Source organism: Mixia osmundae (assembly GCF_000708205.1).
Source record: "Mixia osmundae IAM 14324 unplaced genomic scaffold scaffold_6, whole genome shotgun sequence".
Classification (NCBI taxonomy): Eukaryota; Fungi; Basidiomycota; class Mixiomycetes; order Mixiales; family Mixiaceae; genus Mixia; species Mixia osmundae.
Window position 1 is genome coordinate 578325 of NW_014575558.1, and position 17710 is coordinate 596034.

General features: G+C 54.5%; 10 protein-coding genes across 10 annotated transcripts; 4 read left to right on the top strand and 6 right to left on the bottom strand.

The window, feature by feature from the left end:
- Positions 1-264: 264 nt before the first annotated feature.
- L969DRAFT_50594 (uncharacterized protein) lies at positions 265-1188 on the bottom strand (the record flags this gene model as incomplete). Its single annotated transcript, XM_014711992.1, has 4 exons — positions 265-308; positions 359-452; positions 547-631; positions 800-1188. The coding sequence occupies 4 exons, from the start codon at positions 1186-1188 to the stop codon at positions 265-267; spliced, it is 612 nt and encodes a 203-aa protein (XP_014567478.1).
- Positions 1189-1560: 372 nt separating this feature from the next.
- Positions 1561-2498, bottom strand: L969DRAFT_95061 (uncharacterized protein; the record flags this gene model as incomplete). Its single annotated transcript, XM_014711993.1, has 5 exons — positions 1561-1619; positions 1667-1753; positions 1867-1940; positions 2111-2165; positions 2282-2498. 5 exons carry the CDS (start codon positions 2496-2498, stop codon positions 1561-1563), a joined length of 492 nt encoding a protein of 163 aa, XP_014567479.1.
- Positions 2499-2686: 188 nt separating this feature from the next.
- On the top strand, positions 2687-3328 carry L969DRAFT_50490 (uncharacterized protein; the record flags this gene model as incomplete). The annotated part of the gene is made up of 3 exons (XM_014711994.1): positions 2687-3008; positions 3059-3206; positions 3256-3328. The coding sequence occupies 3 exons, from the start codon at positions 2687-2689 to the stop codon at positions 3326-3328; spliced, it is 543 nt and encodes a 180-aa protein (XP_014567480.1).
- A 37-nt stretch (positions 3329-3365) lies between these two features.
- L969DRAFT_50617 (uncharacterized protein) lies at positions 3366-3638 on the bottom strand (the record flags this gene model as incomplete). The annotated part of the gene is made up of 1 exon (XM_014711995.1): positions 3366-3638. The coding sequence occupies one exon, from the start codon at positions 3636-3638 to the stop codon at positions 3366-3368; it is 273 nt and encodes a 90-aa protein (XP_014567481.1).
- L969DRAFT_496319 (uncharacterized protein) lies at positions 3602-6580 on the bottom strand. Its single transcript, XM_014711996.1, has 4 exons — positions 6193-6580; positions 4071-6071; positions 3950-4020; positions 3602-3902 (listed from the first exon to the last, which is right to left on the bottom strand). Exons 1-4 carry the CDS (start codon positions 6276-6278, stop codon positions 3733-3735), a joined length of 2328 nt encoding a protein of 775 aa, XP_014567482.1. The 5' UTR covers positions 6279-6580; the 3' UTR covers positions 3602-3732.
- A 302-nt stretch (positions 6581-6882) lies between these two features.
- On the bottom strand, positions 6883-8634 carry L969DRAFT_82473 (uncharacterized protein; the record flags this gene model as incomplete). Its single annotated transcript, XM_014711997.1, has 3 exons — positions 6883-7176; positions 7208-7731; positions 7788-8634. 3 exons carry the CDS (start codon positions 8632-8634, stop codon positions 6883-6885), a joined length of 1665 nt encoding a protein of 554 aa, XP_014567483.1.
- On the top strand, positions 8633-9980 carry L969DRAFT_95064 (uncharacterized protein; the record flags this gene model as incomplete). Its single annotated transcript, XM_014711998.1, has 8 exons — positions 8633-8751; positions 8804-8832; positions 8891-8970; positions 9017-9129; positions 9189-9230; positions 9284-9730; positions 9781-9890; positions 9940-9980. 8 exons carry the CDS (start codon positions 8633-8635, stop codon positions 9978-9980), a joined length of 981 nt encoding a protein of 326 aa, XP_014567484.1.
- A 51-nt stretch (positions 9981-10031) lies between these two features.
- Positions 10032-11427, top strand: L969DRAFT_49932 (uncharacterized protein; the record flags this gene model as incomplete). The annotated part of the gene is made up of 6 exons (XM_014711999.1): positions 10032-10066; positions 10123-10594; positions 10645-11012; positions 11062-11132; positions 11190-11320; positions 11368-11427. The coding sequence occupies 6 exons, from the start codon at positions 10032-10034 to the stop codon at positions 11425-11427; spliced, it is 1137 nt and encodes a 378-aa protein (XP_014567485.1).
- A 59-nt stretch (positions 11428-11486) lies between these two features.
- Positions 11487-15360, bottom strand: L969DRAFT_88258 (uncharacterized protein). Its single transcript, XM_014712000.1, has 7 exons — positions 14157-15360; positions 13968-14101; positions 13606-13918; positions 13409-13548; positions 12899-13357; positions 11902-12845; positions 11487-11852 (listed from the first exon to the last, which is right to left on the bottom strand). Exons 1-7 carry the CDS (start codon positions 15180-15182, stop codon positions 11518-11520), a joined length of 3351 nt encoding a protein of 1116 aa, XP_014567486.1. The 5' UTR covers positions 15183-15360; the 3' UTR covers positions 11487-11517.
- A 70-nt stretch (positions 15361-15430) lies between these two features.
- On the top strand, positions 15431-17710 carry L969DRAFT_103892 (uncharacterized protein). Its single transcript, XM_014712001.1, has 3 exons — positions 15431-15952; positions 16008-16279; positions 16331-17710. The coding sequence occupies exons 1-3, from the start codon at positions 15449-15451 to the stop codon at positions 17277-17279; spliced, it is 1725 nt and encodes a 574-aa protein (XP_014567487.1). The 5' UTR covers positions 15431-15448; the 3' UTR covers positions 17280-17710.

Below are 17710 nucleotides of genomic sequence, written 5' to 3' on the forward strand. Positions count from 1 at the left end.
CACAAACTTCTGTAGTCGGCCCGGTACAAGTGACCCTTGCCGTTATCTGGGCAACGCTTGGTGCGCGTCAAGCAGCTTCCCATTCATGGCCGTCGCGAATGCCGAAAGCACTTATGTCTGGACGAGACTGTGTGCGTGCTTTCTGCGGCCAAGGGATGTGTGTGTCGCGACATGTACGATTCGCTAGCAGTCGCCAATGAAGGCGCGAGATTCGAACGCGATTCAGCGAGTGATGCAGGAAATACAGGTCTGCTCTTCTGTAGCCTAGTGTGCATTATAGCGAGCTGATTTGCTCATATCAACCAGACCTGGAAAGCCCGTTGTCAGCCTCGGAAAGGTTGTATCGACGGTGACGTACCTTCTCGATACAGCTCGCCGGAGCAGTCCTCGCCCATGTACGCGTAAGTTCCGCCACAATCTAGCGTGACGCTGAGCGTCTTGCCAGCTGCCGACTTGCTTGAGCTGGGACTCTGAGACAGCAGATACACTCACAATCCGCGAGCAGCACTGCGCTTCGTATGAGCTCGACGGAGGCGCCAGGACGACGAGCTTACCCTTGTCACGCGAAGCCCGGAAGTGCAATGTTGCGGTGGCAAGGCAGCAAATTGAAAGTCGGATCGGTCGGTCTATTCTTGAACTCGAGACTGATCTGTAGTCTCTCATTTGACCAGTTGGAAATCATTGTCGATGACTGCGTTCGGCCAGAGCGCTAATCAGGGCGTGCTCGATTAAACAAGCTACAGACGGCCGCCTGGTTGATAGCCTTGTCAGCATTTGCTTGACAGCATGAACATACGACCTACGGTCACACTGGAATCTAGCTTGGTCTACGACTCCCATCCAGCCAACGTGGTGCCTATAGATTCCGGACGGTCTCACAAAGCTCGCGTAAAACTGGTCGTCACTTCGGTTGATCAGATCAAACTCGGTATAGTGAGCAGGTCGATCGATCGTGACAGGTCGGCCGTTGTAGATTCCGCTGACAGTGTAAGAATATCGACACGAGTAGGGCAGACTCGCAGGTCGATCTTTGCCGAGAATGCTGAGATATTTCGAATCATGATCATGTTCGGTCGTCGTCGTCGTCACGATGGCCTCGTGAGGCTGGGTGAGATCCAGAATGTTCAAAGGAGCGCCGAGCGCAGCATTGAGAATGAGCACAGCAAAGCAGTAGATGAAGAGAGCCATATGTCAGTGCGATTTTCCCCAAGTCTATAATTTTGGGTTTATACAAGCAGGAGCAGGGTCGACGCGGCAGGAGAAGCGAGTTGTCGTGTCATAAGGTGGTCGTGTACCGACACAGGGGCTACTGAGGGCCCTGCAGGAGCGTTCGAAGCAGGCCGGCTGAAAAGATGCTCTTGGTGTCGAGCTAATCAAGACAGTTCGGCATCATGCACATTATTTGATTGCGGAAGGAGCGCGAGGATGATTGATTAGGTTGGTCCTATCATAGTCGTATGTATCAAACGCGGGCTGATATTTACAAGCATGGCCGAGAATCTGCGCCGAAGGCGGGGAGGACGTCTGAGCATTGCATGACGTACAGGATGCTCACGCATTCTAACCCCATGGATCATTGCTGACGTTCCAGTCGACACTATCGTTGATCTTCTTTACGCCTATATGATCAATCAGCTCCGCAGAAGCGAAAGCAGAGCAGACGTGCCTGCCTGATAGACTTCATCCGAACAGTCCTCACCATTCTGCGAGTGTTTTTCGCCGCAATCCATCGTGATTGTGAGCTCCTTTCCGGCTATCCAACCGGGTCTGATCACGAATTGGCCAACAGAGAAGCAGAACTCACTGCCTCCAATATAGACTGCGCCGCGTATGAGCGCTGTGCCACCTTGATAAGGAGAAGCTTACCCTCGTCACGAGACACACGGAACTGTACTGTGGCTGTTGCTACGCAGCAATCTCTCATGTTCATTTCTTGAGGTCTGATCTGTAATTCGAGGTTGATCTGCAGTCTTTTTGTTGTGATGTTGGACACCATTTTGGAATCCTGCGAGCATGATGGACGATCCCAATGGAATCGTATGGCACACGAACAGCTGACTGCGTCATGCCCACGTCAGAGCTGCCGAGCTCTGCGTTCATGCCGGCTTACAGTAATTCTGTCGTCGACATCATACTGTCGACCTGATCAGGATGACTGTATGATTCTGAATGGGAGATCTGACAAAGAAGGCGTAGTAATTATCGCTGTCCTCATTGATGAGATCGAAGTAGACTATTGTTTTCGGTGGATCAATCGTAACGCGCCATCCGTTGTAGGTACCATAGACTAGCATCCAGAGCATGAATTCGTAGTTCAGTTTGTAAGGTCTGCCAACGATGCTGAGAGCTTTGCTGTCGTCCACGGTAGGCATGAGCTCCTTATGCGAGCCGACAAGATCGGTGCTCGCAGGAGCACGGAGGGCAAGATCGGTACTTGTGGGAGCACCGAGAGCAGCGCTGAAGAGGCAGGCGAGGACGGATAAGAGAGTCAGCAGCATCTCGTCGGGTCTGCTGATTTGAACGAAGGGAAGAGGATGAAAAGCGACCAGGGGACGGCAGGAGATAGCGACAGGGGAACATAAGTGCGGAGCAAGCGGAGACGCGGGCCGCGGCCAAAGGCAGCAGCAGATTGCGCGCCGCGCGCCGCGTACAGCAGCACTGTCGCGCGGCCAGGCTTACTGCTGTCATGAGCCTCTACCCTACCTCGAGCGCCAAAGCCAAGCGAAGGACATATACAAGCGGCAACACGACGTCGAGCTATGGCAATGGGCCTAGCCAGAACAATCAGCAGCAGCAGCCCCAAATAAGTGACGAGCAGAGAGCAGAGATCAAAGAGGCTTTCGAGCTTTTCGATCTCGACAAGGATGGCATGCTCGACTACCATGAAGTCAAAGTGGCCTTTCGCGCACTCGGATTCGATCTCAAAAAGGCAGAAGTACTCAAGCTGCTCAGGGACCACGACGAGAACGGTCGTAGCCTCATGAGCTTTGAATCCTTTCAGCGCATCAGTGAGTTTCTCACTCGCTTGACGCGGAACGCGAGGCTGAGGAACGCACAGCGACGGACAAGATGCTCACGAGAGATCCTCTGGACGAGATTAGGAGAGCATTCCAGCTTTTTGACGATGACAAGACGGGCAAGATTGATATTCGCAACCTGAGACGAGTAGCTAAAGAGATTGGTGAGAATCTTGACGACGACGAGTTGTACGTTCAGTCGCCGCTGTTCGCCGTGTCCGCTGATCCACTCGCGCAGAACGGCCATGATCGAAGAATTTGATTTGGATCAAGACGGCATGATCAGCGAGCAAGAATTCGTGCGTCTATGACATCTCCCACGCTTTACTACCGCTGACATAGTCTCATTCAGATCAACATCATGACGGACGATACTTGAAAAGGCTCTCGGGCAGACAGACTTGTTGTTTGTAAACGCGAGATGCGAGCTAGCCTGTCGAGCACAGACGTACATTTGCAGTACAAAGGTTTGGACGAGTTGCTGAAGCGCGGTAAGGGATAACAATCGACACTATTGCTACACAGCTTGGGCAGAATGCGTGGATTGATCTGCCAGGCGCGAAGGGGGAAAAGCAACCTTCCGGGTCGTTTCTTGATTCCATCGTATGTACGTTGCATCATCATTGCTTCATCATCAAGTCGTAGGATAGAGATCGTTTCTAGTCGTGGACGCCGATTTCCGTTCGTTCGTAAGGAGGCGAGTAGCGCGCTCAAATTAGTCGACTTCAGAGAGCTCGCTGCTCGAAAGTGAGATGTCCTCTGAATTGCGCCTGCTGGACGACTTGTAGCGATTGCGCGGTTCGTTGCGATGGACGCGCATGTGCTGCGCGCGGTTATCCTGCCGACTGAAGGATTTGGAGCATCCGGGCCATTCACATTCGTAAGCTGCGGAAGGCGTCAGCGCGCTCGCTACATACAGCGAAAGAACGAACGCTTTTCAGAAGTGTGGATTGAGCGAATGTGGCGCTTGAGATGCTCACTTCGCTTGAAGCACTTATTGCAGCTGCTCGTCAGATCGTCAGTGAGAACATGGCCCGTGCGAGGAGAACCCACTCTGGTACTTTGCACATGAAGATCTTGCGAGGACGACCCGTCTTTGTCAAGCCGACATACTGAATCTGTTGCAGCGTCGGTGAAGCATTCGGATCTTCGATGCCGACAGCGATGCCCAGATCAGGCGAGAGTGGAGGGCGACGGCCTCTCGAACGCTTTGTTGGCATACCTCTGAGCGTATCGGCATCTGGCATCGTGAAGCTTTTCGAGACCGATCGCGAGCGAGAAGTGCCCTGAGACGATCGAGATATGCTGATCTGATCCTCCTCGGCATCCGCATAATGAGGCTCGGTCGGGTAGCGATCAAAGGGCGAGCCATTGGTGTACATGGGGTGTGCAGTCATGCCCATGCTACTACTGCCCATGCCGTTTCGCATGAGATCGTACTGACGTCTGGTATTCTTGGCAGGCGCAGCAGTGCGCAGAGCAAACATGTAGTCTGTCTCTTCGCGCTTGAACGTAGACTCGTGAGGCTGTAAGCTGGCAACAGGCCACGGCGCCATCGAGCTCGAATGCATCTGCTCGCCAGTGTTGGAGTAGCTGCGCAAATCGTACATTGAGACGGAGCGACTCAAGGGTGGCGCAGGCGGTGGCATGGATTGAGAAGGAGGCGGGAAGGGCATGCCTGAGCCATATGACGGCGCGCGAGAGTGCATGGCCGATGGCATAGGCGTGTAAGCTGACGACATTGCTCTGAACTGGCCATTGTAGGGCATCATGGGCGTCATGTCCATACTGTTGCGGTAGTCCATCGGCATGCCTGGCGGGAAAGAGGCATACGATGGAGGCATCGGTCTCATTGGCATGGGCGGCGGCATGAAGCGTTCCTGACTGAGAGGCGGGTCATTGTACTCGCCTACATGCTGCGAGTCATTATGAGAGGGCCGATACATGGGCGATGACAATTGCTGATTGAGGCCTTGCAGTAGTAATCCGTGCATGGACGATACGTGAGCCTCTCCGCGATAGTATGGCGGAAAAGCAGACATGTTCGACTGAGGAGACTGCTGCATCTGAGCCGGATAGCCACCGTTCTGTTGATCTGGCGAGGTAGGCAGAGAAGCGCTTTCTATCGTCTGAGGTGAGAGCTGTGAGAGATCGTCCTGCAAGTATGCACCGCCCGCCGCTGAGCCTGAGGTTCTATCGTCATCACTCGGCCCTTCGGGCACATGCTGAGCATCTTTCAGATGTGTCTGCTTCTTGGCGCGGTGCTGCGTTGTAGGCTGTGAGGTCAGTTGGTGACTGCCGTCGTCCTGGAAATAGGATCTCGCGTTGATGGCCATGGGTTGCACAAAGCCAGCGTCATCGTCAGTCGTCGTGGATTGAGACTGAGATCGTACCTGAGCCGTCAGTTGACTCGATGTCTGACGGCCACTCGACGCGCAGTTCTGCTGAGACGGCGGTGCACGCGACCCGAGAGATGTCGAGGTAGCCGAGCTCAGGCTGCTCGAGTAGGACTGGGGCGACGTGCAGTCCTGCATGATGGCCAATCGCTCGAGAGGATCGAGGTAGAAGCCCTCGATACCCGACTCACTGTCCGTCCAATCGCAGTCGTCCGCTTCACTGTCGTTACGTTCGAGCAAAGTCTGCTCTCCGTCGTCTGAGGACCAAAAGTCAGAGCTGACGGACCAGTCTGAGGACTGAGTCGAGAATTGTCTCAGGACGAGCGAAGGGCGATGTCTGTCTAATCCGAGGTGGGCAGAGAGCGATCGGTCTGCTGAGTGGCCGTGCGGGGGTGACAGCGATCTAGCGAGTCTATCTTGTGCTGTTTGTCGCGAGCTATATAGATCAGCCGAGCTCGTCAAGACGCCCTGTGAAGAGTGTGAACGGGTTTGGGCGTCGTTGACAAGAATGCTCTGCGGGTATCTAGCTGTCCAGGTCGAATCAGGTCCATGCACTGACGAGGACCAGCTGTATTCGTCAACGGCGACGCTGTGTGTCAAGCTCTGCCGTGTCCGCACCGTATCGCCAGACGTTTGTCTTGCAGTTGTTGGCTCGGCCCTATGCGACGACCGAGAGGAGCGAGCAAAGACGAAAAAGGAGGGCACATGCGCAAGCGAAGAAACGAAGGGAGGGGGGCGAGGCATCAGAATGAGTTTCATTTGAGCCACCTGAGACGCACAATTGGTCGTACGCGCCGCCGCGCGCAGTCTGGGGCTCGCCTTGCCAACAGATGCCCAGCCCACTGTAGCTCATCTCTTGTTCCATTGTGGTCGTCAAATTCTAGAGATTCGTCTAGCTGCCCTTTCTGCGATACTATCGGTCTGTCTGACATGCGTTGCGATCTAGGCATGTGTGTCACCAGATCATCTCGCCTCTTTGCTCACAAGAGTCTGATCTTGCGGTCACTGTCCGTGCACCGGCCGTCCGAGCGCATGATGCGGCATCGGCCGTGCGCGCAATGACCGCATCAGTCGCCTGCCTCGATGGACACTCCTTAGAATGACCGAGACCGAAGCGCAAAGTTCGAAGGTACGCCTGCGTCATCTTGTCCATTCGAGTATAAGTCTAGAAGCAGGTTGCTGACTATATGCGAGTTACAATCGCGCCAGATGGCCAGCACTGCCTCGGAGCTTGTGTCCTCAACATGCGCCGATGAACGAAGTTCTCTCGATCAAATCAGTATTCGCTGCGGCAGACTAGTTTCCGGGCCAAGGCGCTAAAATGAATGAGATCTTCAGGAATGCACGCTTCCCCAACTTTGTGGGTGCATTGCTATCTCGTCCCGACGCCCCTCGGCTGCGGCGGCTCGGCTGAGCAAATGAGTTCGCCACATGGCAAATCCATTGAACGTTATTCCGTGACAGCTTTTCTATGAGCTCTTGCGAATGATCAAGCTCTCTAGCCAGTCAAGATGGACAATGTGTCCACGGAGACGTCTGAGGAAGACGAGGTAGCAGAACGCGCCTGCACAAACGGCAAGATAGGAAACGAGGGCTGCCCATTTGAAGTCCTGAGGTTGAGATACGATGATGGTCAGGACGTATTTGCACAAGTCGAGCATGTTCTGCGTTGAAAACTGCAGAGCTGTGATGGCGTTACGCCGAGGATGGTCTGCCAGCATGGTCTGCAGCTGTTTGAGTTGGATCTGTCTGCCTTGCATAAGCTTCCGACGCCCTGAGATCGAAGCGACTGACCAAATCAAAACTCCAGAGAAAAATGCGGCTTGCGGCCATGCCACCGAACAGTAGCATCGAGTTGACCGGCAGTCCTCTGTCAGCGAGTTGAGGCGCAAGGACGAAGAAGGACAGCAAGGCAGGCAAGAGCGATACGACCTCGCCCCAGATCGACCAGCTTCCTGCTCTGATGAGGCCGAGCTTGCTCTCAAGCAGTGGTCCCAAGAAGGTGCCAAGAAGACCGGTGACGACACAGAGACCGCGCATGCCCGCGACGAACGGGTCTGAGAAATTGTGGGTCTTGAGGTAGGCGATCATCGAGCCGTCAAAGCTAAGGACCGTCAAATACAGGAGCGAAATCGATAACGAGCTTGCAAAAATGGGGTGTCTTATAAAGTCTAGCCAATTCTGCTTCTGTTCGAGCAGGCCATGACTAATTCGAGCAAGCACTTTTGCTTCCGACGCCGATGAACTCTTTACGGGTACCCTTTGTGATGGGTCGGGTTGCGCCAACATCGGCATGCGCTCGTAAACGACTTGTATCCCTGTAGACATTGACACGTTAGCCCCACATGATATGACTCCATGCAGGTTAACATACAAACGAACTCGAACGCAAACGTGATTAAGCCGAGCCCTGCGAGGAAAGCGACAGAGAAAAGGTAGCTTGCCGTCGTAGTCAAGAGCGATACAAAGAGAGGAGCGAGCAGCTTTGAGCCCAGGTCGATACGTCGCAGAGAGGTATTGAGCTTCGTCAGTCGGGCGGATGAGCCTTGGGCGATACAGGTCGCCCAGTCGCGCTCGATCGCTACGCTGATGGCTATCGTAGAAAGACGAAGCACGCAGCCGGAAAGTGTGATCAATGTGAAGAGTAGCCATACCAGACCGCGCGCGTGTCTGCCATTGGCTGCTTCATCTCGGAGTGATGGAATCGCGAACAACAGCAAGAAAGCTGCGTAGGCTACCGTCGCTGACGACTTTTGACATACAATGGCCCATCGTACAACGGTCAAACGATTGTGTCGATCGACCATGGATCCGATGGAGCCAGAGAGCAAGATGGCGATGCCTGTTGTGAAGAAGCCGTAGAGTGACGCGGGTAGTAGGGTCGATTTGAAGAGCTCAATGAGATAGAGATACCATGCAAACTCGGCCGTACGGTCGCCCCATGTTCCGCTGGCATGTTGTAGGAGCAAGGACCAGAATGCACGACCGTCAAGGCTAGTCTCAGCCCCGACAAGGGGCTCATCTTGATTATGCTCGTTCTGAGCGTGTACCGGAGCTATCGAAGTGAGCTCGATGTCTGCTGCTGGCTCGGACCTCTGTGTAGTCTGACGCTGGTCGAGATGAGCCAGCTCGGTGAGTGGCGACATGCATGTCGGGCTGATCAAGGGAGCAGATTCGCCCGTGGCCGTGTCGCGCCGTTCACGCAATTTGCCCTCGTGCATGTCAAGAGCCGGGCAGCGACTGGCACAATCAGCGAGACACGTCACAGCGAGCGCACTATCTGCTACGACAGCATCTTCAGCAAGCTCTACGAAGATGGCAACAGCCGAATATGTTCCGTGAGCTCATGGCCCGGCCAATTTTGCAGAGATGCTCACAGCGTTCATGCAGTCGTATCATTGGCGGCCCCAACACTCTCGGTCGGTGATCCTGACTTGTGCATATCAGGCTAATTGAATGGGCTTCGACTACCTGCAGAACATCGAGTCTACCTCGAGCAAAACGGCAAGCTCGTCTCACCTTTCCACGATATCCCTCTCTTTGCAGATGATTCAAAGGTGAGCCGCTCGTCGTCTGACCGTTGCCGCATTGACAGAGGTGAAGACCGTACTCAACATGATCGTCGAGATCCCTCGCTGGACGAACGCCAAGATGGAGATTAGCAAAGAGGAGGCTTTCAATCCCATCAAGCAGGACATCAAGAAGGGCAAGCTCAGGTCGGTCTGACAAAAGTCACACTCGTAGTCACATCACTCACAGGAAAGGTTGTGGACAGATTCGTTCGCAACTGCTTCCCTCATCACGGGTACATTTGGAAGTACGCGCGACTCGTGTCCAGCGCGCGTTTGGTTGGCTGACAGATGCGCGCAGCTACGGCGCTTTCCCCCAGACGTGGGAAGATCCCGCTCATACCCACCCTGAGACAAAGGCCAAGGGTGACAACGATCCCCTCGACGTTTGCGAGATTGGCGAGGCTGTCGGTTACCCTGGTCAGGTCAAGCAAGTCAAGGCGCTGGGCGTCATGGCCCTTCTAGACGAAGGCGAGACGGACTGGAAGATCCTCGTCATCGATGTCAACGATCCCCTGGCTTCAAAGCTCAACGACATCGAAGACGTCGAACGTCACCTGCCTGGTCTCATCAGAGCGACGAACGAATGGTTCAGAATCTACAAGATCCCCGACGGAAAACCAGAGAACCAATTTGCGTTCTCCGGCGAGGCAAAGAACAAGAAGTATGCAACAGAAATTGTGCATGAGTGCCATGCCGCCTGGAAGAAGCTCATCTCTGGTCAAGGCGGTCGCGTCGACATTAACATGTCAGTCCTCCCCCAATCATCTCAACGAGCGCTGACTTTATTCACCGTAGCTCGAATTCGACCGTCAAGGACTCGCCAGGCGTTGTAGGACCTAGCGACGACGTCTACAAGGGAATCCCACAGGATTCTCGCAAGGCAACAGCGCCTATCGATCCATCTAGTAAGACATCTTCAGACTAAACGTGTTCCGGCACTGACCCGCTCAGCAGTCTCGAAATGGTTCTACCTGAGCGGCCATTCCATGCAGTAGAACAGCAGAACTAGCTAGAAATGCCTGTGCTTACCGTGCCGAAATTGCATGATGACCAAGGAGAGTCAAACCTTCCACGCGTCATTGTCGATCATGCGCGATCGCCCTTGCCACTAGCCAACCGGCTACTTCAATACCCCAGATTTTTCTTCCTCTTTACTTGTCGGTTCTCTCTCTCCACGGCACACACACGCCAGCACGCACCCAACACAGGCTATCGACACCACCCTTTCGAAGCGACGATGAAAGCGACGCTAGCGATCCTCGCCACTCTCGCGACAGCAGCTATCGCAGCTCCTGCCACTCAGGCTGACGCACCCTACCCTTATGCTGCTTCGGTCTATCAAAATGCGCTCTACTGCCCGAAAGGAACGGCGAATACGAAGGGCATCCTCTTTGCGGTGCACGGTACCGGCAGCACCGGCAGCGAGTCTTGGGCGAACACACCTTACGCTCAATACTTGCCCTCCGAAGGCTTTGCGATCTGCTGGGTCACCCTCGGCGATCGTTCTTTGAACGACACTCAGGACACTGCCAGCTATGTCTCCTACTGGATCAAACCTCTCGCGGCCAAGTCTGCTACCAAGAAAGTGGCATTGATCGGACACTCTCAGGTGCGCTTTGTCCGTTTCTGAGCGTCTGCCTCACTTAATCGTCAGGGCAGGGCGCCGGTCTCAACATTCCTTGGTCCCTCGAGTTTTGGCCATCGAACCGTCCGTATGTCAGCGTTTTCATTGCACTAGCTGGCGACTTCAGAGGCACAGACGAGGGCATTCTTGCATGTACCGCTCAGGATATCAGTCGCGGAGGATGCGTGGTCAGCGTCATACAGCAAAGTCGAGGCTCAAATGTTCTACAAACTCAGTACAAGTATAGCTCAAGCCAGCTTGTCAACACTTATTCGCTCTTTACACGCTACGACGATGTCATTCAGTCGGAGCAAGGTGCAGCTGCGACATCCTTGCTCAACGGAGCACAAAACCACGCCATGCAAGACCTGACAACATGCGGACCTGCTTATCTTGCGGATCAGTGCGTTGCATCTTGTGCTCAATCGCAAAGCCTGATTGGCTTCCTGCAGCTTTTCGATGCTTGTCACGCCAGCAGCATACGCATGGTCGAGAGTTGCTCTCGGCCTCGACAAGGCATTCGGTGAGTCGTGCTCTCATGCCAGTCTGCGTCTGGAAGCCGCATCTAACGTCGGGTCAGATCCGACGTATTGCACAATGGCCAAGGGTCAGGTTTTCACCACCGACTTTGGCGCCACGCCCGCCTTTGTACAAGGCATTGTCAACGACGTCGTTGCGCTAACTACGGGCAATCCTATCGCAAAGACAGAGGTCAGCTCAGCCCAGGTCTGATTGCTATTGCTGATCCGTTGTCACAGCCCTGCATTCGTCAATACGCAGCTGCGTACGCGCCAGCAGGCACAGTCTGCAAATCTTGATGGTCTCATAGCATAATCGACATCGCTTCTCGAGCAGTCTAAATTAATGATTTCACAAAAGCATGCATGTCTTTAGCACGTATTGGCTAGCTACTTTGTGATGATTAGCCTGTAGACTTCGCTGCTGCGGTCTGTGTCGAACGGGGCCAGCTCGATCACGGTCGTGCCAGCTTGAGGAGTGACTACAAACTTGATCGCAGTTGGATCATCTGAATCCTCAAGGAATGCCTCTTCGATGGGAGTGTTCTCTGGTCGACAAGTCGGTCGCCAGATTGTCGTGACCGGCAGCAATGCATTTCTGACGGGGACGATGTCAATGCTGCTTGTCGAGCTTGGAAGGGCGACTGCGTGCGAACGCACAAGTCGATTGTTCAGCATGACTCCACTCTCGGATGGGTACGACTTGACAAAAAATTGAGGAAGCGCTACAGAATGAGTCAGCATTAAGCAAGTGGCACATAGAATCTGCTGCACCTATGGCTTCGCCTGGCAATCTGACTGCTGCCACCACTCTACGCACATCTGGCACTGGTGGCTCGACAGGCTCGGCCTGTTGCTCGATCTGTACTGGCGCGGTATCCGGTGTGGGCACAACGCGAGCTGTCACAGCGGCTGCGGGTGCGGCAGGAGGCGGTAGCTTGACCTCTGGACTCGGCAAAAGCGCGGCAGCTGACCTACGCGTGGTTCGTGCAGGCGTGGAGGTCCCTTGCTCGACAGGAGCGCCAGAGGCTCCTTCAATCATCTGAACATCCGCAGGTGGCACAGAGGGAGTGCCGGTGCGGTTCCGTGTCAGATCGACGATCTCTGTCACGCTCGGCGGCGGATGCAGACCAACGCGCCCAAACGAGATGTTGAGCTGGCGGCCAAGACCAGCCCTGTTCGAGCTAGGCAGAGACGGATATGGGTCTTCAACGGCTGGCTGCAAGGTCACTGTAGCAAGGGCTGGTGAAGGCTGCTTCACTGGTTCTGCAGGCGTCATCGTCACATCTGCTGGTGGCGCTGGAATTGCAGCCGCCTTTACTGGCTCCGCTGGCGCAGCAGGCTGGCCGAGTTTAAGCTTGATGCCACTGACAGGTTTCGGTGCGATAGGCTCTTCCGGGTTAGGCTTGGGTTCTTCGACGACATTTACCTTTCCACGCGTCTTGAACTCCGGCAAAGGCTCCTTCATCATTTCGTCAAATTTAGCCAGCAGAGTCTGTGCATCCTTGTTGATCCGACTACCTTCTTCGTTATAGAACATCGCGTTGGTGAAGACAAGCCGGACATCGGCTGACCAAACTTGCACAGATTGGTATCCGCGTCGCGCTATTCTGGCTTCAATAACGTTGAACGAGATCGGCTTCTGGATATGTAGATAGTAATCTGGGTATAGCTCTCGCGATGGCAACTCGATGAAGTTTTCGGAGTACGGCCGACCACTATGTGATAAGCGCACATCAGTATAGTCCATAGCCTCGATCGTAGGCCTTACTTGGGATCCTCGAAATCAGTGAGTTCCTCCAGCTTGTTTGAGAAGAATTGCTTCATTCCAATGGGGCCTGATGTCTTTGCAACGCCAGCTTCGTTCGGCTCGTCATCATCTGGCTCGTTATGGACGTCAGACTTGCGTTTCTTCTTCTTGAATTTCTTGGTCTCTTCTGACACTTCTTGTTGGGTCATTGTTCCAGATTCGCGTCCATACTCGATGCGCAAGAGTCTGTCGAGACGTTGTGCAGCGAACCAGACGTCGGACTCCTTCTGATTATACCGCTTGGCATTGCAGTAGCATTGATGCAGATCTCCGTAGACTGCCGCAAGAGCAGTGTAGCCTCCAGACTTGAGCTTCGATCGGATCTCTGCATACGAAAGAGGCTTCTTGATGATCGCATAGTAGTCCGGATAGTCTGCCTTTGATGGCAATTGCCTGAAAATTTCCGAGATGAGGATTCCACTGCGTCCTGAGAGTCAGAAGCTGCAATTCGCAGAGAAAGCTTGAGCGCACTCGTCTTGGAAGTTGTCCAGAGCGTCAAGAATCTTCAGACCGCGCGTCTTGACGTTCTCTGGCGTATCAGGAACTGCTTCCACTTCTGCCGTAGGCAACGGCGTAGCACTGGCACGGCGCGTGCCCTTTGGTCTAGCAGCCTGCTCGAGCCGTCCTCTTTGTCAGCGTGGATCAGCGAGTCAAAAGAGAATACGAACCTTTGGTTCTGCTGCATCCAGATCATCATCGTTGGCGTCAATTGCGCCGGTCATGCCGTCATATTCCGCCTTCAATAATCGATCGAGATGCTGGGCAGTAAGGTAGATGTCGGAACCGACTTGATTGTATCGCTTGGCATTGTTGAAACAGCGATGAAAGTCAGCTCGCACTGCATCTAGATTGGCGTACGATCCGTCGCGCAATTTGGCTTGAATATCTAAGAATGCGATGGGCTTCTTGATGACTTCATAGTAGTCTGCATATTGTCGACGATCTGGTAGTTTAAGGAATGGCTCCGACCAAAGTTGACCGCTGGAGCAAAGTTAGAGAATCGACTACGCTGAGGAGTCCTGGATCTTACCCGACTTCGTGAGTGGCAAGCACGTCATACAGAGCTTGGCCGCGCTCCTTGACAGCTTTAGGGTTTTCCGGCGCAGGCGGACCAGCGACCGCATTTGGCTGATTGGCCGGAGGTGCTGGCATGCTGATCCGACGCTGCAAACAAGGCGCAATGATCAGACGCCATCAATGCAGGAACCAAGAGACTTGCCCGCAACGCCGCATGGGCTGGTGAGGCTTCTCGCTTGACGTCCTCTTGCGCTGGCTCAGGCTCGACAGGTGTAGGCTCCCGAGCGCCGTTGACGACACTTCGCCGTGATCGTTTGGCGGACGGTTGAGACTCTGGTACTATGGCTTCTTTGGACGGCTGTGCCGGTACTGTAGCCCGGGCTAAAGACACACGAATCTTTTTGTTGGCAGGCGCAGGTGTGTCGTCTGCTTGTGCTGGCGCCTCAGTCACACTTGCATCTGTCTCTCCGCGCCTCCGTTTTTTGCTGGACGAGGTCGAGGTTTCGGTCGCATCGAGCGGACTGGTGAGTGCCTCCTCAACAGGAGCGACTGCTTCTGCTCTGCCACTTTTGCGTCTCTTGCTCGAGCTCGGCGCAGGCTCGACGCTAGTATCGGGTCCATCGATAGCCTTGCTCTTGCCTTTCTTGTCTATCTTTTGCGGTTCGGTCTTGGATGATGCTTCAGAGGGGTGCTTGAAATGCAAGTTGAGGCTCAACCCGGCGCCTGCCGCTGTGCGCTTATCAGGCTTGTCTGCTGCGTGCGTTTTGCCATTGACGGCGGGTGGCTCGTTGGGCGCAAGCGAGGTTGAAGACGACTTAAGCTTGATCTTATTGGTCGGCTTGGCCGATGATGGTTCCCGAGTCGCTTTGCCTCTGTTCAGCGCTGGCGTCGGCTCGCCATTGACGGCAGGAGCCGCGACTTTGAGGCTTATTCGTCTGATATCGCTCGCAGGCGCATCTTCATTCGCTTTGGCAACCGATGACGGCGGAGGAGCATCTTTGACAGACCGTTTCGGCGCTTCACGCTCTGGCTTCTTTGGCGAAGTATGCGTCTTCTTGCCAGTGCCACTGGGACCCTGAGCAGCGGTAGGCCTGCCTAGTTTGACCGAATTTTGAGATCTGTCCGGCGTCGTCGTTGAACTCGAAGAATGGCCATTATGGCCTGATCCGTGACGACGTTGCGCGGCGGGGGTCTCTAGCACCGCCGCCGTGCTCTTTATCCGCGCCATTCAGGTCAGAATCGATATTGACGCGTCGCCAGGCGAGCGTAGGCGGACGCGGACAAACGGCCAGGCTGCCTCACTCGTCGACTGGTGATCAGTGTAGCGTCGTGCGAGAGCTTGCGTTGAGTGTCGGTCGTCTGCTGAGGTAGCTCGAGGTACCTCGCTTTGTGCAGTACTGGCCGAGCGGCTCCGGCTGAGTTATTCTCACGTAAGATACTGCCTCTGCAAAAATTCGTCATCAAGAGGAGTCAGAAAGAAAGTCAGCCGGCAAGATGTCTTCGTTGACCAACGGCAATGCTCCTTCTGGCCTCAGCCGGGCCCGAGCTGTCAATGGACACAGCAGCGCACAGCCCATCAACATTGGCGGGCCGGGCGAGCCATCGTCTCTGAGCGCACAACGTGCCAGCACTTCTGCTTACGTACAGCCTGGCTCGCCGCACAGTCCGCCAGCGCACTACTATCCCATCGCATCAGCCTCACCACCGGCAACCAACTCTTTTGCTGCCATGAATTTGACCGACAGCGAGCGCAGACGCTCGATTTCTCAGACTATGAACTCGCCCAATGGCGGTCTGAGCACGACTGTCCAGGCACAGGCTGCCTCGCCGCAGTCTGCTTCCTCGCAAGGTCTACAAAGCGGACGCAGTCCACGAGCGAGAGCAGGAACGACAAGTTCCATCCAGCTCGTCATGCCTAAACCACTCAGATCCTTCAATCCACAGTCTGTGCGCATGGAGGAAGCCAAGATTGTTCCTCGCATCCTGCTACTCGAAAACGTGAGCTCAGTGATATGCTAACCCTACGATGGCACTGACGACTGGCCTGCGCTAGGTAAATGAGACAGGCATCCAGCTGTTCAGAGCGCAAGGCTATCATGTCGACACCGAAAAAGGAGCGCTTGGCGAGGACGAGCTGATCGAGCGACTCATACAAGGCCGCTACACTGCCGTCGGTATCCGATCAAAGACGCGCGTCACCGCGAAAGTCATCGAAGCTGTCCGCGATTTGCTTGTCATTGGTTGCTTCTGCATTGGCACGAATCAAGTCGATCTCCGCGCGGCTGCCAAAGCTGGTATTGCGGTATTCAATTCGCCTTTCTCAAAGTGAGCCGCTCCGTTTCCCCCCGACATGTGATCATGACTGATTTCCGGCAGCTCTCGGTCTGTGGCAGAGCTCGTCATCTCTGAAGTTATTGCGCTCTCGCGACAGATCTGCGATCGCTCCAACGAAATGCGCAAGGGCACTTGGAACAAAGTCTCAAAAGGCTGCTGGGAAGTGCGCAACAAAACACTGGGTATCGTTGGCTATGGACATATCGGTTCGCAACTCTCAGTCTTGGCAGAGGCAATGGGTCTCAACGTGCTCTACTTTGACGTAATGCCAATCATGCCACTCGGTCAAGCTCGGCAAGTCGACACATTGGACGAATTGCTGTCTCAGTCAGACTTTGTGACGCTACACGTGCCAGAGCTGCCGGAGACAACCAACATGATCTCCCACGACGAGCTGCAAATGATGAAAGAAGGATCATACCTGCTCAATAACGCTCGTGGCAAAGTCGTCGATCTAGACGCACTAGCCGTGTCTATCAGATCAGGACATCTTGCAGGCGCAGCAATCGATGTGTATCCTTCGGAGCCAGCGAAGAATGGTCAGCTGTTCAACAGCAATTCGCTTGGCGGAGACGCCGGCTGGGCAGAAGAACTGGGCAAGCTGCCCAACGTCATCCTGACGCCGCATATCGGTGGATCAACGGAGGAAGCTCAGCGAATGATCGGAACAGAAGTTGCTTCTGCTCTCGTGCGCTACGTCAATTTCGGATCCTCACTAGGCGCCGTCAACTTTCCGGAAGTCTCTCTCCGACCCATCATTGGGGACAAGATCATCCGGGTCTGTCACATTCATGCCAACCAACCCGGTGTGCTCAAAAGAATCAACGCCATCCTCGGTGAATACAATGTCGAACGACAGCTNTCCGATTCCAGAGGCGATCTTGCCTACCTCATGGCCGATATCGCAGATGTCGATCAAGAAGGCGTGCGCGCAATCTACGAAGCCATTCAGCAGACACCTGCAAACATTGCTACTCGCGTATTGCTATAGACAGGCCGCTCGATCATGCATGATTGTAGACAGATGCATGCCTGCCGGCACTCTTGTGCTCGCAAATTTAGCCTGCGTAGGGAATAGCCTTGCCGCCCCACGTCATTTTGCTGTAGACAAGTCAGCTCGTGTCCCTGCACCTTGACGACGGCATACAATTTGGCGTTAGCGAGCTGCGTCACAACGATTAGCTCCACGTTCCTACTGACAGGCACCCAAGCGTACATCGAGGGCAGGGTTCTCCTCGGCTTTGGAGGGAACATTCATCGAGAAAGTGTCGAAGACCTTCTGGTCGCGACGGTAGCACAAGAAGAGCTCGACCGTGTCATCAAGCTCGACTGCGGGTCCATCAAACGAGGCACCGTATCTGTGACTGAGCTGAACTCACGATCCCAGACTTCGCAACGCTGATCGGTATTGTTAGGTACCCA